The 22,910-nt window shown below is 43.4% G+C and overlaps 1 protein-coding gene across 1 annotated transcript; it reads left to right on the top strand.

Annotated features, from left to right (window-relative positions):
- The first annotated feature begins 3,341 nt into the window (after nt 1–3,341).
- LOC129327550 (CMRF35-like molecule 1) lies at nt 3,342–22,370 on the top strand. Its single transcript, XM_054976303.1, has 7 exons — nt 3,342–3,412; nt 9,254–9,444; nt 9,676–9,769; nt 15,030–15,139; nt 18,510–18,547; nt 20,514–20,654; nt 22,201–22,370. The coding sequence occupies exons 1-7, from the start codon at nt 3,342–3,344 to the stop codon at nt 22,345–22,347; spliced, it is 792 nt and encodes a 263-aa protein (XP_054832278.1). The 3' UTR covers nt 22,348–22,370.
- Nucleotides 22,371–22,910: the final 540 nt, after the last annotated feature.

Genomic DNA, 22,910 nt, shown 5'->3' with positions numbered 1-22,910 from the left:
TGACAAGAGGCAAACATCATCAGGAATATTAGAGTATGGGCATTTCCACACTGCTTACCTTCCCTTGGAACAACCTGGAACATCTTGCAAAAAATGAGGAAGATCGCGTTTTCTTGCGCAAGATTTGCATGACGTTGCGCAAATCTCACGCGAGAAAATACGATCTTCTGCGGGTTTTGCGCGATGTTCCAGGTCATTCTGAGGGAAGGTAAGCAGTGTGGAAACGGCCAAGGTCAGTCCTTGGGATAAGGCCAGCAGCTGACCCAAGGCATTCTTGTGCTCAAAGGATTAGCAGCAAGTCAATGCTAAAAAGCAAAAAGATATCCAAGTAGCTACTTACGTGATTGTTCTTCTGCAGAAAATGATCGCAAGTTCTTTCTCTGCATAGCTGAAGGCATCATAACTATGGGCCAGATACTAGAACCTGTGGCCATTGCTATTCATGTTCAGTGTTCTGACAAAAACTACTAAACAGTGAGAAATGATTTTGTGAGGGTTTTTTTTTTTGCAACCTGATTATATCGTTTCTTCTATACAGATACCAGAATTATGTGCCCTTCCTGATTTTGATCTGCTTGAAAATGCCCATCTCCCTGGCCTTGGTCCTTGCAGTGATCTGGATGCACAGAAGAAGTGGGCAGCACTCTGATGAGGGGGCACCAGAGGGGACACATTCTTGAGACCTCGAAGTACCAACACTACGGGAAAACGCAACCTATCCCGTTTTGTTCTTCTCCCTCCTGTTATAATAACCGGGCAGTTCTCTTTGTGTGTAACAGAGATGCAGCTACACAGCCAAGAGGTGGACTTTCTTATTGGAGGAAAAGTCCAATACGCTTCAAAACAAACCAGCCAAGATCCTTCCGATCTGCTTCCACAAGCTGGAATTATTTGCAGAGGTGCAATCACAGAAAGCGCTGAAGTAAAGATTAGAGGCTGATTCACAAAATATTACAGGGCTGTTTCCCCACAGATGTTTTGCCCCTCCTTGGCTTCCTTACTGCTGCAATGTTTTCAGAAGCATCCACATGATATTGTCCTTGGTTTGTCCTGCTTCTCTGGTTCTCCCTTCTTTGTTGTGATCTTTCCTAAAACTGGTTTGATACGATCTTTTGGGAAATGTCACAGTCAGAGCACATTTGGACATGTTGGGGGATGGCAAGATGCACATCTTTGCAGGTCCTGCTCATATAAATTAAACAAACACGTAAAAATCAGTGCCATTTTTCTTAAGTCCCTCCCCAAGCTTTTGTTTTTTTAATTAGTGATAGCTCGACGGCTATTGTGTTACATTATAATGATATGTTGTAACATTGTACCAATTCCCAGCTTTCATTTTTTTTAAAAAATCATCTAGCCCTTTTCTTTTTTTTTTTAGAAAATTTTTATTGGTGAGTATACTTTTCAAATTCAATACATGCATTCCCTCAATATCTAACTAACCCTATCCCCCACCCTTTTCCTCCCCCCTCTCTATCGACTTCCAACAGCTTTCCAACCCTTACCCCCTCTTATTACTTGATAATTCCCTTAGTCTAAGCACATTCTAATTTTTTTCCCAGGTATTCTATCATATATATCAAATATCCTATCAATATAGCATGCTTCTATCAATTATACTATCAAATATTCTATCAGTATAATATACATCTATCAATTATACTATCAATATAGTATAAATCTTATACCCCTCAATATAGACCAGTATGATATAATATAATATAATATAATATAATATATAACAAAAGTCTTAGTTTAAACATATTCTATTTCTTTTAAACATATATTCTATCAAATATACTATTGTCATTATAATATGTATTAACACCCCTACTGTGCACCCTGCCACCAATGTGGCACCGCACACAGCACCATACTGCACATTCATTATATAATATACAATCTAATCTACCAACATAATAGTATATATAGTATGCCCCATCAGTATATTTGTTTAACTGTTCCCTTATTCATATACTCTGATAAAGGTATTACTTATCATAACCTCCCTATCTTATTCTTTAAAAAATCAGTTCTAAATTTCATCCCTCTTCTGCTATATTATAATCCAAGCTTAGATTAAAATAGATATAAATTCTTAATGGTAAAGTCACTTCTCTCTTCTGTTTAAAATGTCTTATTTCAAAATTCTCAAACTGCCACAGTTCTCCTTTCACATCCCATTTTTTTTCCAAAAATTGTTTCAGTTTCGCCCAGTCCGCCAAATACTGTCCCGGATCTAGGTCTTTAAGTTTTCTTGTCATTTTATCCATCTCTGCCAATCTAGCCCTTTTCATTGCAGCATTAGAAGGGAAAAGGTGCTGGTTGCATGTCCCTGTTTATAACTTTACAATCCAATGTGCTCAATAGATTTTTAAAAATGAAAGCTGGGATTTAGTACACTGCAGCACTCGACCATTGTAATGTGATAATGCTGTAGAAATCTAGCTAGTACCAGTTTTGCTTAAGTCTCTGGAAGCTCTCTGGTGGCAGGGAAGAAATAGCAGCCACAGATAATGCTATAGTTGGAGCAGCTATATTTTTTCCTTGTGCATTGGCTTGCCCAAATATTATCTATTTGAAGAAGATTTCAAATTCCCATTGACAAAACTTGCTAAAGTTACCAAGGTTCCTAGTGAACATCCAGCATCTTTCCTGCAGGGGTTTGTTTGTGTTTCCTTTCTTCCTCCTCCTGTGGTGTTCTGGATGTGAATGTGGGCAGAGTGATGTTCCAGAGGCATGCCGGCATTGCCATGTGATAGCTGGCTGCTTCCATGTCTGGCTGACCCAGAAGTGTCATTAGTATTCCAGTTCATGATTGGTGGGAGTAAGTGGCATTTTTCTAGACTCCTGTGAAATGGCTATGCTCCCAGCTCCTTGGAGTTGGGTCTTTTTTCTTTGTAAATTTATTTTCTTTCTGAGAGATTATTAGATACTATTAGCATCTGGAGCTTAGAAATGTGCTGCCCCATTCCTCCTTTCATTTGTGACAGGGAGGGAAAGCAAAACATTATTTACGTGTTAGATTTGTATGCTGCACTTCCTCCAGAAAGGAATTTTTTAGACTAATGTTGTTGTTACATTGAACTTGATTTGATTGTGAATAGTTTTTTTTAGTGAAACTGCTTCAAAAAAGTCACATGGCTTGTAAATATGTCAAATATAAAAATAAAGCTTGCATTCTAGCCTAGGCCACAGAGAATGAGCTATTCTCTGAAAATTGCACTTAGATACATTGGCCATTTTCGCACGCACCCCGGGAGATCATGCAAACTCACAGCATGAAGCGTCTTCCTGTCTTCCTAGCACAATCTCCTGGCATGATCCCGTTTAATGGCCCGATGAAGTCAGAAAAGGGGCCATTAAACAGGATAGTGCTGAAGAAATTGCACTGGGAAGATGCTTTTATGGCGTGAGTTTCGCGCGATCTTCCAGGTGCCTGGCCACGTGAAAACAGCCATTGTGGCATCAATAGGTTGGTTGCCAAGTATAAGTGTTTGGAAACAGCCACTCTGCTTCAGGACAAACCAGCAGAGGCAGTGGGACTGTTTCTGGAAGCTGGAATTTAGGGGAAAAAACTGCTTGTGTGGGCACAGCAAGGAAGGTTAATAATAATAATAATAATAATAATAATAATAATAATAATAATAATAGATTTATATACTGCCCTTCAGGACAACTTAATGCCCACTCAGAGCGGTTTACAAAGTATGCTATTACTATCTCCACAACAAACACCCTGTGAAGTGGGTGGGACTGAGAGAGCTGTGACTGACCCAAGGTCTCCCAGCTGGCTTCAAGTGGAGGACTGGGGAATCAAACCCAGCTCTCCAGATTAGAGTCCCGCGCTCTTAACCACTACACCAAACTGGCTCTCAGGTTAGAGGGTGATCCACAAACCACTCCAGCTGGAGAGCTTGGTCGTGCACAATATGGCCACCAAGAAGTGCCGTGAAGAATTCTGTTCCTACTCAGAAGGCTAACAAGACTTTTTCCTGGTTACATTTGAAGCACACATCACTTCAACACCTGGAAAGATTTACTTTTACCATATCGAAATACAACGTGCCATCAATTTTATTTAATAATTAAATAAAACTCTGGAATCCGTTTTACAAAGTATGACTAAGCATTTGCCTGTTCGACACCTTCAGTTCCTAATCCAAAATGCATTGAAAGAACCTGATCCTTACCTCATACAACTGAAAGGAAGTCTCATTGACTTAAAAAAGATTTACTTCCAAGAAAATGTGCTCAGAATTACAGCCTTAAAAATATGATAATGACAGCAATAGGGATATTAATTCAATATATCCCGTTTTTACTTACATCTGAAAATTACAGATTTGCCAACAAGAAGCAAAATCCAGTTGTTAGACCAATGGGTGCTATTGGTTCAAGTGCTCCCTATTCCTCCTTTCCACATCTCTGATACTGAAGCCCGATTCCCAACAATCCAGTTTGTTACAATATGCAAATGTGACAAAACCACAAAATGTGGCTTGTTCACTTGCCTACAAAACACTTCTTTAAAATAGCGCAATACTCACAGAAGGCTGCTGGCGACCTTGTGTGATTTTTTATGCTGTTTGCAAATCAGAGGCAGGAAGCCAAGAAAGCGCCATCATCCCGGATGGTGTTAAAAAATCGTGCGAGGAAGCTGGCAGTTTTCATGAGCATCGTGCTATTTTAAAGATGTGTGAAGATGGCCAGTATTAGAGCAGAATTAAAATATGGGCATTGAACCCTGTTATGTAGGGATCAGAACAATGAGAGTTTGTCATTTCACCCACGGTTACTTGTTAACCCAGAAGAGTTTGATACCCACGGAGCACGTGAGGGAAGGAAGAAAGGGAAGTAGGTGAGACTGAGGACTTCCAAAGCTCATCTTTATAATGGCATTATCTTAGTTCAGCATTACAACTGAATAAATTTGTGGTCTTCATGTTTTCCATTTAAGCTTTACAGAGACGTTTGGTTGGCTTTAATGATAGGTGCCAACAAGGCTATTGTTCCAGCAAGGATGTTGTTTTTCTGGTTCTTATCATAAAAGTAGAAATATCTAACCACAGTGTTATGACATTACGAGTACAGAGGATTTCCTAAGAGAAGCCTTCCTTCTCTATTCCTCTATTTCTAAAGACAGCCCTGCAGTTCTGCTTTCCCCCCCACATTTAACATAAAGATGTAATCAATGAGCACTGGAATTTACTTTCCCTTTCTGGAATCTTGTCATGACACGCTTGGATTCTTGAATGGCATTACTTCCCACCAGTTTGATGAAGGAAGCAGAGCCATGAGGGGATTGAGGACTTTGTATCTTCTAGGCTGGGTGCTGATTCCAGGTAAGAGACAAATGCTGTTCCAAGGATGACCATAATTTTTATGTGTGGGACTTCAGACGGAAGAGTGGGTAGTGGCTGGGGAAAATGCAAGCACAATCAGAAGTGGCTTAGACCAAATTCTTGAGGTGTGAAATAGAACAGACTGAAAACAAATAGTAATTTTTGAGCACACAGCTACAGCCTCAATGTAAATTCAGAAAGAAAGCTTTGCATTAATTAGGCATTTTTGTGAGGGCTTTCTATAAAAATTAAAATCCTTCAGCTCACATTGCACACTTATGCATGTTACTTTCCCCCCACCTCAGTTCTAAGTTTACTTTTGTGTCTTTGATTTGCTTCGTCTTATGTTGGGTTCAGAGGAAGAGTATTCCTTGCCAATCTAAATTCATAAATCACTACTGCATCTGCTACAATGATGAGTTCCATGGGAATTCTACTGCATGGCAAATGTAAAACAGCCACACAGCAGGAAAACTTTTTAGCTTTCATCCATATTCACTCTGGAGGAAGTTAAGAGACACTACAATAAAGTGTGAGGTTAGCATTTCTGCACTAAATGACACAGCTCTGCTTGGCCAGTCTTTCCATACATATCCTCATGCATCTCCACAAGTCATTGAACTGAAAGATATTGCTTCCATAACTGTTCAAACTACTGAAAGAAAATCCTGCACAATCTCTAAGATGGGAACTGTTGTGTTAAACTGCAAATTTCCCAAAGGAGGAACACATGAACTTGTAATCAAAGGGCCAACTTTATTTTCATTGCTCAAGGGAATCTGCAGTACACACAGGCCATAATCCATCTACAAACCTAATTGCAGTGCAGGTGACTGGGGAGATGCAGAAGTGTGTTTTTCTCTGTTTATGCATCCTTTATTTCATGGGTGAGGCTACCTGGCTCCAAGCCCTGAGCCATCACACGGGTAAGGATCATGCTCTTCTGTGCCAAGTCTTCTTTAATGCTTGAGGGAGGTGTGCCATCTCCTACCCCCCTACACATGAGGTCTATGTGGAAAGGATAATGGTACCTCTCAAGGGGATCTTGTCCCAGGTCACTGAAGGCACCAAAGCTGCAGTTTCTGGACTGAGAGTTAGCTCTTCATCCTTCAAAATGATGCCTCAGATGCTCTACCTAAGCTGTATGTGTACCACGCAAACAACATTTTCCTGCACTGCTACCATCATAGAAGGATACCACTGACCAGACATCAGCGACTGCAACCTATACCACTTTCAGAGCAATGAAGGTGGGAAAAAATACCAACACTTTGCCAATCTCACCAGAGGGGCAAAAATTTCCTACCAGCCCCCAAACGGGCAAACAGCTAGTGCGTGCTCTAAAATAGAGGAAAGGAGGGCAGGTGTTTCCTCTTCTTGCTGCAAAGAAAGAGGGTGGGCAGAATAGCAGCTGGCCCCTAAATACCTTTTCTCTGCTCCACTTCTCAGCTTCCCATACTGTTCGCAGTTATGACAGACCTTCTTTCACACCGCCACTATGGGGCAAATTTTCTGGTCAAAATTCAAGTTTGCCTCCTTTGGCTGAGCAGCCCCAAGTAGCCTGTCTCTATTTGTGGTTTGAAAGTTTGTTTGTCACACTCTGATAAGCAGTTATAATTTTGGCTTTTTAGCCCGGAAACTTGATGGGGGAAAGCAGGAGCCCCCTTCCTTCGTGTTGTTGAAAATGTCCCTGGAGACTGTATAACGTTCAAAAGAAAAAACAACTTTATTGAACAGGCAGGGAATGAATAAGGGCAGTCATAGAACAAAAGCTCTGAGGTAAAATTTTGTCAGTAGAACAGAATATTCTTTGAGAAACAGGCAAAAAAGTTTCCTTGAAGCTTAGAGCAGAACCACAAGTGACAAAAGGCACAGGTTGGACACTTGTCAGCTTCCCTCAAGTTTTGATGGGAAATGTAGGCATCCTGGTCTTGCAGCTTGGCTCTCCGACTGCTGTCCAATGGACTTTTCAACTGTCACTTGTCCAACATTCCGCCAAGCTGCCTACATTCCCCATCAAAACTTGAGGGAAGCTGGCAAGTGTCCAACCTGTGTCATTCGTCACTTGTGGTTCTGCTCTTAGTTTCTTATATTCTTAGTTCTTAACAGTAAGAGGTGTTTTATTTAATACTTTGGTTACAGAAACAATGTTTTATTCAAATTGTTCCCTTTGACAACTCAGGTTTCCTGGAGTTAGTTTAAAACTGTTTCCCCTTCACAACAGTCCTCCTCAGAGCCAACCCCCCTTTAGATATTGGGCAGGAATTAATCTTCTTCTCCTATGAAGATATAACCCTTCTTCACTTGGCTTGACAGGGAGTCTCAACCCACTACCCTATCTCTCTTGCTAACACACTCCCAGTTCTCTCATGGCTGTGTAAACAGGCTTCAGCTTGTGTTGACTTTTAAACCAGGAATTCTTAACTAAAATTCTTCTTCAGGAAAACAATGTTACAATGAAGGTAAAATATTCCTTTCCCCCTCATTCCAGAGGGAAACCTGTCTGATCTTCCCTGTCAAACTCTCACCCACACGCTCTGAAAACAAAATCCTGTCAGCAGCCGTCTGTCAGCCTGAAGACTGAGGGCCAAACTACAAGTGACGAATGACACAGGTTAGACACTTGTCAGCTTCCCTCAAGTTTTGATAGGAAATGGAGGCAGCTTGGCAGAATGTTGGACAAGTGACAGTTGAAAAGTCCATTGGACAGCAGTTGTCGAGCCAAGCTGCAAGACTAGGATGCCTACATTTCCCATCAAAACTTGAGGGAAGCTGACAAGTGTCCAACCTGTGTCATTCGTCACTTGTAGCTTGGCCCTGATTCTCTCTGGCCAGTCAGTGAGGAGGGAGCAGCCTGTCAATCAAGCTCTCATTCCAGGCAACAGATAACTCTTTCCCTTCCAGCTCTCTGATTGCTCCACTTAGGAAACCTTCTTTAAAGGGCATTTCATCACAGCAGTGTAAAGCAGGCTTTGTGCTCCCTTCTTGCCAACCACAGCAAACTCTGCTCCAGAGTTTGTGCCAAATAGTCTTGCCCACAGACATGAAATAAGGAGAGACAACAGCATAAGCTGGTTAGGCAAAAAAAAAAAATCACTGTATTTCCATTATCTGTGCAAACAGCTAATTCCCATGTTGGTTTAAACCGGGGCTCATTTCGAGGGGGGCCACGCCCACCTGACTGTAGGGCCATTTAGGCCTCGATTGGAGCTAAAATAGCCCAATTCTGGGCCAAAACAGCCAGGATCGGGTCAGTTCCCTTGCCCGGCACTGACCTGGTCCTGGCTGTTTCAGCCCTGATTCGGGCCCAAATGGCCATGGGGGGGCCCGTTTTGGCCGGGATCAGGACCAAAACCGCCAGGATTGGGTCGGTGCCTGGTGGGGAATCCCTCCTCTGCCCAGCACTGACCCGATCTGGGCTATTCTGGGCCCGATCCAGGCCAAAACATGCCCAAAATGGCCATTTTGGGTCTGTTTTGGCCTGGATTGGGGCCAAAAGGGCCTTGATCAGGACACTGCCAGGTGGGGGAACACTCCCCTGTCTGGCAGCAGATAAATCCCAGCCATTTTGGCCTGATCAAGGGGTGTGGCATATGCTAATGAGTTCCTGCAGCCCCTTTTCTACGAAATGACCCCTGGTTTAAACATATATTCATGTGTTTGTTGGGGCATGATATCAAAGGTTTTCTGATCAAGGGACAATTTCAATGTGTGGCTATTTGCATTAATATGTGAGCTCAGTGTCTTTGGTCCTTTTTGCTTTCCACAGGTTACTGGACACTGAGAGGTCCAGAAGAAGTTATGTATTATGAAGGAGAATCACTCTATGTGCAATGCCATTATGATAAATGGTTGAAACGAAAAACTAAATTCTGGTGTAAAGGCTCATTTTTAACACTTTGTTCAAGCCTCTTAATTAAATCATCATCGGGGGATTTGGTGAAGGATGACAGAGTCTCCATCAGAGACAATAAGAAAGAAAGCTATTTTGAAATAACCATGGACAAGCTGAAACAGGAAGATTCTGATACCTACCAATGCGGCATAGAGAGAGGAGCACTTAATGACAGACATTATATTCGCGTGGAAGTTTCTCCAGGTAAAAACTTCTTTTCTCCTCACTGTTATGATAGAAACATACCCGTGCTGCTGAGCTGCAAAGTAATGACTTTTCTGTGCAAATGTACAATCAAAAAGTCTGTAGAACATCTCAAGACTGATGAAATTCTCCTTACAGTATGCTGAAAATATTGACTGCTGGTGTATTGGAGTATCTGTGACTCATAACTGTGGTTAATACTCTTCAATTGTTGTCTAAATCCCACCTCAGATCCAAAGAAAACATCAACAACAGAAGAGCTGTTCACTTCCACTGCCACGATTGCTGTAGCTAAATCCAACCCCACCCCGCCTCCTTCACAAGGGTGAGTATTGAGAATCCCATTCTGTTACCATTGTCTCTAGGCTCAGTATGGGGTTATTAATGTCCGCACGTCATTCCCAACTCCCACACACCAATTTCTTTGCAATGAACATTTCCCATTTCTGAGATGTCAAACAGGGAGAGGCTTCCCCTTTGAAAATACTTCTAATATTTGGAGTTTATGGAGTTTACAGTAGTAGATATTTCACCAGAGGGGGCTCTGGCACCTTTAAATACTCTAAGAATGAGGAAACAGCTGCTGCAACTCTTCTGCCTTCATGCTGGTGCCACATCCTCAGTTAAAGAAAAAAAAAGTCTAGGTATAGTTTACCTCTCTATTTTTTACAGAGTCAGAATTCCATCCACTTACACCTTTACATAGCTTGCAGAATATAGGTCTTGGTTTGCTACAACATATCATATTAACATATGTGCCCCATATGCTATGTGCCCCAGAGAGCACTTCATTCAATCGGAAAACATCTACTGGTGGTCTCTGGCCATAGGGAGACTCGGCTGGCCTCTACCAGGGCCAGGGCCTTTTCATTCCTGGCCCCAACCTGGTGGAACTCTCTGTCTGAGGACACTTGGGCCTGCCAGGATCTTGTATCATTTAGGCCCTGCCTTAGGATTCTCTTAGGACCACTGAATTATGTTCGTTAGATTTAAGGGAGTAGGAGACCTCGCTAGGCTAGGGATTGTGGTTTTATATACCTGGACAGTAGCGTGGCCATTCTCTTAGGGTGGCTGCCGTAGGGGCACTATAAGTTCTAGTGTGGATGGCTGGCATGGCTTCGGGGATCCCAGTGCTCATGGGGTGTGGGAAGTATGGCGGTGGGGCTAGGTTTTACAAAGGAAGAAACTGGAGATATGGACAAGCTCGGGTTCCTTCCAACCTTTGCCCCATCCCGAAGAATGCCAGTAGTGGGACTAGGATTGGATGCCCTCTCCCGACACTGCTGTTCTGCAATGCCAGGTCCATAAATAATAAGACTGTGACTCTCCAGCAATATTTTGCACTGGAGAAGATGTACCTGGTATGCGTGATTGAGACCTGGGTGCAGGCAGTGAAACAGTCGCCTTGAATGAACTAACCCCTCCCCCAGGTTTCTCAGTCCTCCATCAGTCCCGAGACAGTGGCTGGGGGGAGGGGTGGCGGTGCTCACCCGAGAGTCTTTCTCCATGAGGCTGCTCCCCACACCAAAGATTACCAGCATTGATTGTGTGGTCCTGGTGTGGGATGCCGAGGAGAGTCTAGCCATCTTCTTGGTGTATTGATCACCCAGCAAACCAGGAGCTGCCTTGCCTGACCTGTTGGAGGCAGTTGCTGGCTGGGCCTTGGAATATCCATGGCTTTTGGTCTTGGGAGATTTCAATGTCCGTCCCAACGATGCTGCCTCTTCACAGGCTATGGACCTGGTGTCATGCATGGTGACACTGGGACTCTCCCAGTTTATATCAGCTCCCATGCATCAACCAGGGCACGTGCTGGATTTGATCTTTGGGGTGGGATTCAAGTGGAGCTGGGTCTGCCTGTGGCAGTGCCATGGTCAGACAACTTTGTCCTGAGGGCTTGTCTGGGCACCTCACACACATACCCCATCAGGATGATGAGCTGATATATGCTCGCCCACAGAGTTTGATAGATCCGATTGGATTCAAGAATGCTCTACAGGGTCCAATGCCCCCTGGTGCCTCGTTAGATGAGGTGGTAGAGGACTGGAATACCCATAACTCTGAAGCCATCAACAAGATCGCTCTCCGTTGCCCTCTCCACTCCCGAGCCAAAGTGGCCCCCGGTATACTGAGGAGCTACAACAGTTGAAACGGGACTTGAGATGGCTAGAGCAAGTGTGGTGGTGACTCCATGACAAAGCATCAAGAACATCTTATAGGACACTAATGAAAACCTATGTCAGCAAAGGCCACAGAGAGAGATTACTACGTGACTTCTGTTGCATCCGCTAGCTCTCGCCCGACACAGTTATCTAGAGTGATTCAGTCTTGATGTCCCTCTCTCAGGGGAAGAAGAAAAATGGGAATTTGACAATAGGCTGTGAGGCATTTGGGAGCTATTTTGTGGATAAGATCTTGTCATTCTGTCGGGATTTGTCAGGGACGGTTGATACGGTATGTGAATTGGAGGCCCTTTGGCCATCATCAGAGTTGATTTTTGATCACTTCGAGCCATTCTCTCAGGAGGAAGTGGACAGGATCCTGGGTGCTGTGAAACCTACCACATGCCCACTGGACCCATGCCCGTCATGGCTAGTGAAAGCTGACAGTCAGGATTTGGGCTCCTTTAGCCAACATCATCAATTTGTCATTGAGTTCTGGGACTTTCCTGTACTCACCGAAGAAGGCAGTGATGCAGCCCTTATTAAAGAAACCATCATTGGATCCTGTTGATCCAGCCAACTACCGTCCAGTTTCGAATCTTCGAATCTTCAAGGTAATTTAGAGGGCGGTAGTGGAACAGCTACAGGTATTCCTGGATGAGTTGTCCATCCTGGATCCATTCCAATCTGGCTTCTGTCCTGGCCATGGTATGGAGACAGCTCTGGTCGCTGTCATGGACGATCTGTGGTGACACCTGGATCGAGACAGGTTGGCACTGCTGGTACTTTTAGATCTTACAGCAGCGTTTGACATGGTTGATTGTGACTTATTGACCCACCACCTCACCGCTGTGGGGATTTGTAGGACAGCCTTGCAGTAGTTGAACTCCTTTCTTCATGGTTGGGGACAGAGGGTGGCACTAGGGGAACAGATGTTTGCCTGCCATTTTTTGGTATGTGGCATCCCTCAGGGACCGATTCTTTCCCTGATGTTCTTCAACTTTTATATATGCCCCCTTGCCCAGGTGGCTTGTAGCTTTGGGCTGGAGTGTCACCAGTATGCAGATGACACCCAGATCTATTTATTGATGAACAGCCAGTTATATGCCGCCCAGGATTCCTTGGCTAATGGTTTGGAGGCCATGGCAGAATGGTTATGTCAGAGCCGCTTGAAGCTGAATCCTCTAAAGACAGAGGTTCTGTACCTGAGTTGTGGGGTGATGGATGTGAGGCCCTGGCTCCCAACCCTCAACAGTGTGCCGTTACAACCATCACCGACAGTGAAGAACCTGGGCATGTTCCTGGATGCCACGCTCTCTATGGAAGCCCAGGTCATGGCCATTGCCAGATCTTCCTTTTTTTAAATCTTCAGCAGGCCAAGCAATTGGTGCCCTGTCTCTCGCCTCGAGACCTGGCTTCAGTAATCTAAGCACTGGTCACCTCCAGGTTGGATTGCTGTAACTTGCTTTATGCTGGGCTGCCTTTCGGCCTGACCCGGAAGTTACAACTACTTCAGAATGTGGCAGCATATGTCCATACGGAAACATTTCGGGCACATATCCATCCTGTGCTGTGCCAGCTGTATTGGCTTCCAGTTCAGTTCCAGATCCAATTCAAAGTGTTGGTTTTAGTGTTCAAAGCCCTTTATGGACTGAGACTTGCATACCTGCAGGACCACCTTTCCCACTATGTCCCCCACAGAGCCTTATGCTCTGTGGATAAGCAGCTCCTGTGGTTCACAGTCCACAGGACATTTGTCTTGCCTTCATCAGGACCAGGGCCCTTTTGGAACATGCTCCCAATTGAAATATGGGCCCTACAGGACCTGTTACAGTTCCGCAGGGCTTGCACAATGATGTTCCGCCAGGGATTTGGTTGACAGCCATCGAATTGTCCCTTTCCTGTGTGCCACATCCCATGCTCTGCTGCCAGCCACCTTGGGCTGTGCTGCAGCTATGTACGTGGTTTTTTAGGTATTTATTATAGCCTGAGTTGATCATGGCGCCAGTTGTATATTGTTTTTATGGCTTTTAGATATGTATATGGTTCCAATTGTATAACATATGATGTTAGCCGTCCTGAGCCATTCGAGGGGAGAACAGCGTATAAATTTGATAAAATAAATAATAACAGGCAGATAATGGTCTGCTGATTGATTAATCTGTTGCTTCTGCCACTCCTCTCCATCTCTTTTATTTTCAACCCTAATGCTTGAATGCTTAGCAATATTAAAAAATGCTTCGCAAGGTTTCCCAGAGTCAGTTTATATGAAACATCTTACACAGGGACGCTCAACTGTAGGGAGACGCAGAGCCAGCAGAGATTTCTCCTCAGAGGATTTGTTAATTTCATCTTCACCTCCTCAAAGACTGTCAATTTACTCTCCCCTTTGGGGAGGTGAAGATGAAATTAATAAATCCTCTGAGGAGCAATCTCCACTGGCTGTCTTTTTCAACTACCCTTGTGTAGAGAATGAGATAGGGATCCCATTCCCCTGACAGGGGTGGGGGATCCCCTGCTTTCACCCTCTGGCCCCCCGCCACCACTTACATGGCCAGTGGGAGACGAAGGCACGGGAACAGACATCCCAGGCATGCTCCCAGGATGGTGCAACAACATCACTGACATTATCACGCCACCCTGAAAGCCCTCCCACACTTCACCGTGGGCTGATTTGGGCCCCAAAAGGGCTAAATCGGGCTTGTTTGAGGTCCAAACCAGCCCACAGTGAAGCATGTGCTCACCCCTACTACTGCGTGGTGCCATGATCGGAAGTAATGTCACAGGAAATGACATCATCGTGCAAGGTACGAGGGTACAATTGGCCTAAAATTACCTAGCAAGCTTCCATGGCAGAGTGGGGATTTGAACCTGGGTCTCCCCAATCCTAGTCTAACATTTTAACCACTATACCACAGTGGCTCACTCACACATGTGACCAACATGGTGCTGTTCATTAGAGTACAATACCGAATACGTGCAAACACTCAATAAAGCAATCAGGAAAGGCAAAAGGAATGAAATGAACATGCTATTCAAGTTCTGCAATAGGCATTCCATTGCTTGCATTGATTTCACCAGGACTTAGTCAAAGAAATCATTAAGGAGCAGGGAAAGGACAACCATATATTTCTTCTTGAAATAATTATTTTCATTAAATTACATTATATGGATGAGCTTGTGTTGTATATATTGAGGTCGGATTATGCTTCCCAGTTAAAGAATTGGTTTTAGTAGCAAATTCAGAATTCTAGAGGTCTCTTAATTTTTTTTTCTGTTTGACACGATCAAAGTACCTGCTTTAAAGGCTAAACTGCCCATAACTACAACAGGACCATTATCTGGCCTTTGCCTTTCTATCTTTATGAAATGGCCACAGAAAGAGAATGTGTGGAAACAGGCATTATGTTTTTCTTTCTTTAGGTCCAAGGAACAAAAGCTCTACATTTTAATATACTGCATCATCCCGCTGTTTCTCCTTCTCTTAGCTGCAGCTGTTGTGTTGCTTATCATCTCAAAGAAGAAGAAGAAAGGTCAGAGTAACTTTGTATCTTTAGTAATTCACTGGATGTTGCTCTGTTGCTAACATATCTCTTTGCTTCCCCCTGCCTTCATCAAATTATTTATCTCTTCACTGTGTTCTTGTAAGTCTCAGCCTGTAATTCTGTGCTGCTACTTGGGACTATACATGGGCACGAACAGAAAAAAAAACCCGAACATGGGTGTTCGTTGCCATCCATGAACAATGAACAACGAACATTGCCGAACATGACCTGTTCACGAACATGTTCATTGTTCGTTGTTCGAAGGGGCCAGCAGGCTCTCTTCCAGCTATCAAGATCCCTACTGCACCACTCCCAGAAACCCTACCTGAGCAGGCAGCAGGAAATGTACCAATAATAAATAATAGCTTGGCCCCAGAGCCTGGCAGCAGCCCTGGAACCTGAAGTAGATCCCTACCACACCACTCCCAGAAACCTGAGTAGATGTGCATTCGAGTTGGCAATAGTGTGTGCACACTTTTATCGATGGCTGCTTCCACACACATTGGATAATGCACTTACAATGCTCTTAAGTGATCATTTGGAACTGGGTTTTCATGTGTGAAACAAAAGATCCACTTCCAAAGGATTGCTAAAGGGCATTGAAAGCACGTTATTCAACGTGTGAGGAAAAGGCCCTAGACAACTGGACCCAATCTCCCCCGCTTATTCCAGAGTAAATGGATTATCCAACAATTGTTTATGTCCCTCCAAAGTACACATCATTCAGAATCTGTTCTTTCCACAAGTATAACTGGAATATATCTATTTATTGTGAAATAAACTGGAAGACTAATTTCTTAAACTATATTGCAGGACTCCCCTACACAGCACCCATGGGCACCATGGTGCCCACCAAGTGTTTTTACAAAGTGGGCATAGCCAGATGGGACATTTGCCGAGCAGGGCTTCTGAATGGCTGCTGGAAATCTGATTGGTTGTGCATATTATTTTAAAATGTTGCTTTGGCAGCAGCTGCCACTGCATCAAAAGGATCTTCTCTGTGTGATTGAAGGTAAGCTGTGTGTATGCAAAGAAATATTTGTAAACAGTACATTCATTTTTAAAGGCATCCTGTTAAACAGAGCTTCTGCCTGAAACATTAGAAAAATTGTTATTAGAGTCATGCATAACTTTACTCCCTACCATCTTGTGATTGGCTCTGCTTCCTCCAGCCACCAGCCGTTTTCACACGGCTTACCAGCCTCCAGAACGTTGCGCAAAACTCCTGGCAGACAGTGGCCGAACCCACACTTCCCTACCTTCCGCTTTTCATACACAATAATTGCACTGGATTCTATCCTGCAATGTCCCAGTCTGTGTTCACATGCCCTCTTTTACTGCGCCAGTGTCGCACTATATTCCATTCACATCCCTGGGAGAATTGCGTGATATTGGGCGGGTTTAGATCTGCCATCACCGATGACATTACATAGCCTTAAAAAAAAAATTAATGCTAGATTTTTGCTATATCGATTTTCTGCTCAATTGCAATGGTGGGGCCACACCCACATTGATGCCTGTGATTGGTTAATGTTACCACTCTACTATAATTATAGAATAGCGATTTTTTGCTATACCGATAATTTTAATATTTTTTTTAAAAAAACAAAACCCGGAAAGAGTCAACCTTTGCAGGCACAGTCCGCTTATCAGAAATTACCTAGGCTCTCCTTTGGCAGTGAAACATTATTTACTGTAAAAAAATAGCAACCCCACCACCTTTGATGCCTCCACGGACTTTTTACAACACCACTTCCCAAACCGCTTGTGGGTGATCTTCATGAACGAGATTGTGCAATAGCGCTAGGAATGCCCCCCCCTTTTTTAAAAAATAAACAGGACGGGAGTGCAGGCATGCCTTGGACAGAGTCGGGACCATAAGAATTGCTTGGCAGAGAAGGACAGTGTTCCGGAAAGGCAAGAAACAAGGAAGTGGGGGTAGTTAAGAGGGGGCGGTCTCTTTCGGAACCGCTTCTATTTGTTCACATCCATAGTGAGAACTGCGCAAGAGAAGCATTTGAAAGTGTGACAACCTTGTCTGAGGCGCAGCGCAACAAATACGATAGAATGGTGGGATTGAGGTAAGAGTATGTGAACAGCCCTCTGAGAAACGCATAAATGGCGGGGAAATAGAGGCAAACTTCAGCCGTGTGGATTTGGGCGGTCTTCTCACGTGAAATCACACCAGCAAGACGCTGTTATCCGGGAGTTTTGCATGAAATCGTGGAAGACACCATCTGCTGGGAGTTTTGTGCAACGTTCCGGAGGCTGGTAAGCCATGTGAAAACGACCACCATTTTGTGGTTGCTCCCACCACCGTTTCAGAATTCCAAAGATGCCTGCAGGATCAAAAAGGTTGGGGATCTCTGCTTATTGTGATGTTCCCTTTTGCTTGCATGTCTGGAATAGGGGACTCGCAGAGACAGATGTGTTCAAAACCATATCCATTTATTAGCAAAGAGATACAGGGATGGGTGAAACGGCTTTCAGGACAAGTGTATTCATGCAGTCTACAGTTCTAACTAACAAACACACAACAGAGTTTCCAGAATATCAGCTGATGCACTGGTGTCACATCTGCCCCCAACTGTTCTCCCACCAGCCTCAGAAATAAGGACAGTTGGGAGGGCCTAGAGATGGGGGAGTTCAGGCCTGAAGTGGGCAAATGGCATAGCTATTCTAAGGTTACTTAGTAAGTTTCATGACTGTGCAAGAAACTGAACCCTAGCCTGCCCAGTCCTAGGACACATGGGCTCTTTACTTACATCTATAATACACACAGTTGGCTCAGGAAATGTTTTTGCCTGATGCAGAAAATCTAAATATCCCTCCCTGACTGTGGTAGTAAAGGTATCCTTGAATAAATGGCACTATTCTGCCCCTTCATGCTACTCCAAAAACTGAAGCTGAAGGGCAGCCTAGTTTTCCCAATAGTAAGGTCAGCCTGGGAAAGATAATTATAAACTGTTTCCCTGGAGTTCTTTGGAACTATGGGCTTCCTCACTACATATGACTGCCGCACAGTAACACTAGCTAGCCAGACTGGCAGGGCAGGTATAAAGACTGCAAGAATATCACACACAACTAAAACATGCTCAAATGTGCCAAAAGGCACTGCAGTTTGAAATGGTGGCAGCCAGGTAAGAAAATGAGAAACCATGTGGAAAGTGCTACATGCAGGCACTAGTGGGATCAGTTTCTGGTTTTTTGACCTTAGCTAAGTTATATTTGTATAGGGATAGATGCAATTAACTTCAGGGGAACTTTAGCCAAGAAGATGTAGCTTGCCCTCTACCCTGCTGAGCCTGTGTCATTTGACTGCCCTGTTTTCTGACTGTTGCATCCATTTCCGTATTAGGTTGGAACAGCAAAAAAGAAAAAAAGCCACAAAGCATGGTAAGGCAAAACATCATGTCTCTTTGAAACACTAACCAATCTTTAAAAGAAATACTTTTGAAAGGTTTTTTTTAAAAAAATTGTATTTGTATTGTGAAAATGTTAAAAAGATAGAGCAAAATAAAGAAAGTTAAACATTTTGTTTATAATATGTTTTATTAAGTTTTCAAAAAAGAAAAAAATACAAAAAAAAGACAAGAGAACTTTTTTATCTCAGATTCGTGTACAAGATAATCCATTATATGATCAATATTTCAGAAAAAATTGCAATATAGACATAAATCCATAGAAAAGGAAACTGAGTGACCACATACCCCTTTCTTTCTCTCTTTATATAGTACACAGTCCACTTAAATCTCTCCAAGCGCTTTTTAATTTTCTTGCTTTTTAACCAATCTATTCCATTTCCTTTCTCATTTCTAACTATTATTTATATTTTAAGTGAGCATCATTTTAAAACACATTTAAATCCTTTAATTCTTGAGCCCAGGGTGTTAAACCCTTAATCTTTTCAGAAATAAAGCAGAGAAAAGAAAAGAAAAAACAGAAAGTAGAAGTGAACATCATTACATTCTATTATTGGTCCCATTATTTGTATATGTCATTAAATATTTTCTTAAAGGAGAGAAGTATACAATAAAGTTTTTATAACAGCCTACCCTTGATCTTTAATATATCAAATCTAAAGCCATCTAAAATTTACTATTTGTATTTCAGTATGTAAAGGCAGAAGAAAATATGTAGGCAAAATTTAGCTTAATCTATAATTTAAATTAACACACTTATAAGGTTCCCTCTAATTCCCTAGTATTTCCTCTATTAAACCTACCAACTTATATCAAAATCATTCCTATCCCGATTTAAAGGAATAAAAAGACTTCCAACAAAAATCATATAAGAGGGGAAATAAGAGACCCCCCCCAAGACCCATTTATGCGGGTCATACTTCGAATTTCATTTTTATTCTTCTTATCCCTCCCTCCAAAACAGTATTATGGCCCCTTCTTTCCTACAATATTTTTATTTAAGGAAAAGAGAAGAGCTCCAGTGGAAGGAAAGCAAAAAGAAAAATAAGAAGGGGGGCAGAGGACTGGTTTTCTGTTTGCTTTTGCTGTAGTTTCTCTTCCAATTTTCTTTCAAATAAATCTGTCCCATCAAGGTTTTCTTCTAATTTGGCATCTATCACTTTGTCCTTATCTGATTTGGGTTCAAGTATCTCTGCTTTTCTTAATACGCCATCCAACAGTTTAGAGATTTGCTGCAGCTTTAAAAATACTTCTTGAGGGAGCACCATTTTATTCACTCACTTTCAGATAGTCACCAAAGATCTCTTAAAACAGGTAAAAAGCTACTTTGCTCTTGCTGTTTATAATTCAAAAGATTTTTGCTACCCAGCTCTCTCCCAGAAAAACACTTTTTGCAATCACTCTTTGATAACATTCTTCTGGGTCATAAAATGGCCGCTTCTCCGAAGGATAATGGAACCCCCCTCCTCAAGCTGAATAGCCCTCATAAAGTCATAAACAATTCTCTTACTGGAGAGATGTCAAGTAGAATCACTCTTTTTCGGTCCTTCAGTTGTCTCTGCTTATTTATCTTGTCAGGAGTCTTCGCTTATTTCCGCTTATTCAAAGTTTCAGAGTTTGCAGTTTGAGAGCCACAGACTTCTTCCACAGTCCTTGCCTTGAGCCGGTGAGGGGGGCTACACAGGGGATTGCTGGTCTCCTTGAGCTCTTCCACCTTGCTCTGGCCTACCCTCCCTGTTTGTGGGGGGGTTTGGGGGCCCAAATCCTCGAGTCCCAAAGAGTCAGGAAGATCATGGCACTGAGCTCATAACTCAGCTGCTGAGACGGCACCACACCATTCCGGGGAAAAAAAACGTCCAAATTTTATTTTTAACCCAGAAATACTTAGCTGCTATCTGGCAAAGCCCATGTATTCTGAAGATCTCTCCATTTCCCCCCAGGTGCTTGCTCTCAATAAAGTAGATGCAGGCAGTGAACACCGTATTCCTGGCCACCACCTAGGCACTGATGGGACAGAGTTCTACAGCAATGTGGAGGTCAATCCTGGAAATAACTATGAAGAGCTCCCTTCTCAGGAAAAGGTAAGAAGAAAATGTAAGACAGCAACAGGAAGTGACCTCATGCTTGATAAATAAATCATTATGAAGGCCTCAGAAACCTAATTAAAGGATTCCATGTTTGGGCCATTAGCAGAGTCTATCGTTTGGCATAGCAAGTGTGATTATAGATGGTTATGAGCCGGTTCTGCTGGCTGGTGTGGGTGCAGGAATGAAAATAATAAATCATATACTTGCTTTAAAGTTAGAAAAGAAATGAGAATTCCTTATTGTAAGAATGCCATACTCTGATAGGAAAGGAGGAGAGGCAGATCCTACCTACCTATCTAGTCTAAGGATGGACATGGATGGCAGAACAAGGCCTGCATCCATGCTGCCAAGATGGAGGGAGGAGAAGGAGGAAGGCCAGGGGGGTGCACTCCATAGGGCACTCCCCAGGTGATGCAGCACACCCCCAGGTGGGGGGCGCACTCCCGTGCTGCGAGAACAGGCAGCGGCAGCAGCAGCAAGAGCGGGTGGCAGCAGCGAGAGCAGGCCCGCTCTCACCTCCACTGCCACCAGTTCTCACCGCCACCCCTTTGCACCCAACGAGAGCAAGCTGCAGCTATGGCAACAAGAGCAGGCTGCGGCCACAGCAAGAGCAACCCATGCCAGTGAGGAAAGGGCGCCCTTTGACCCGGGGGCACCCTTTGACCCCCCCCATGTGATGATGTCACTCCCGGAAGTGACGTCTTCATGCAAGCCAGGAGCACACACACACACACACGAAGAAAAGGCCTGGAAGTAAGTGGCTCGCAATCCCCCACCGGGATAGTCCGGGGACCTGGGCATCTCCTAACAAGGGACTCCAGGTCCCTGGCAACCTTAGAGAGATGTGTTGCCTGGAACAATGCCAGGAGGAGAAGAAGTGAGAGGGAGGAAGTCCGGAGGAGGAAATCCTGAGAATAGCAATCTACATATCAAAGGACAGTCAGAGCAGTAAACAGAGTGCCCCGACCTCTCTATCTTTCTAACTCTTTGGTTTGTCCCCCTCTGAACCTGAGGAAAAGGACAGCGCTGAGTCCTCCTCTTCCAACAATGCTGTTAGAAATGATTGTAAGGATTAGCCACCAGATGGGGGGAGGGAAGTGTCTGTGCCCAAAGGATAATTCAGCCCTGACTTTTCAGGTTCTATTTAAAAAGAGACGTCTCAGGTACTAACTACTTTATGTTAAGATGTAAGAGAAAACCACAGGCCCGACTGCTCACTAAAATAAAACAATTTCCCCATATCTCATGTTGGGGCAGAGGAAGGCAAAAGCAGTAGGATAGCTGATTATTTTTAGATTGTATTAAAATAAAATGTAATTGTCTTAAAATTATTTAAACCTTGTTAGACTAAGTGCTTTCGGTTTCGGCACTGACAGTGCTCGGCAGTGTATCCTTCTGCCACCCACCATAACATTTTTTGTTTCAATCGAAAAAAGGCAGGGACTATATGGGGGATCTTCCACACAGAGCAGGCAAGCTCTATGGGGCTTGTTGAAATTCTAAACATGCTAGCCTGTTAATCTGATTGTTTTCATTTCAGAGTTCAGACAGGAGTGATGAGGTTTCTTATGCTACGCTGAATATTTCCGATCCGCAACAGCTGTCTGTCTATGCCAACGTAGGACCAGTCCTGTCAAAGATTCAGGAAATCTTTTATACAGAGGTGGCCATTAAGCCTAAAGAATAATAAAAAGGAATCGCCAGAAGTGCTTCTTTTGTACTTTGCTGTGTTTTTTTCCTGGACCAGCACTTTAGACCAGAGCCCCTTTTTCGTTGATGGTGCAAAGCAATAAAATAGAATTATATCTCTGCTTTGATCTAAAGTAGCTCCGCACAGCCATCTGCTGGTGATCTGTAGAATGAAAGCAAAGTGGTGCCACTCATTGTAACAGAGAAAAATATTGGGTCTGTACTGCTGGAGCTACAGAAGGCAGAAAAGGTACATGCCAGAGAGATAAATATAATTTGAACAAATGTTAGACCTTCATTATATCTTAAAAACACAGAGTCCTATATTACCTGTATTATGGGATGCTTCCTGAAAATTTGTGCACGTGAAGTTCCCTGATATTGAATTAGACCATTGGTTCATCAAGGTCAATCCTATCTACAGTATTCAGACCAGCAGCAGCGGTCCAAGGCCGTTTCCAGATGGCTTACCTGCACCCGGAACATCGTGCCACGTTGCGAGGAAAACGCGAAATATCACATTTTCTCATGCGACGTCGCGCAAAACTCGCATGAGAAAAC

Source organism: Eublepharis macularius, chromosome 4, assembly GCF_028583425.1.
Source record: "Eublepharis macularius isolate TG4126 chromosome 4, MPM_Emac_v1.0, whole genome shotgun sequence".
Taxonomy (NCBI): Eukaryota; Metazoa; Chordata; class Lepidosauria; order Squamata; family Eublepharidae; genus Eublepharis; species Eublepharis macularius.
This window is presented reverse-complemented; position numbering and strand designations above follow the sequence as displayed.

Bases quoted from the DNA above. Each gene is read 5' to 3' on its own strand.
- LOC129327550 (XM_054976303.1), top strand. From the start codon at position 3,342: ATGAAGTCAGAAAAGGGGCCATTAAACAGGATAGTGCTGAAGAAATTG. The intron at 18,548-20,513 runs GTAAGGCAAAAC...ATTTCCCCCCAG, and splicing joins AAAAAAAGCCACAAAGCATG to GTGCTTGCTCTCAATAAAGT. The intron at 20,655-22,200 runs GTAAGAAGAAAA...TTTTCATTTCAG, and splicing joins AGCTCCCTTCTCAGGAAAAG to AGTTCAGACAGGAGTGATGA.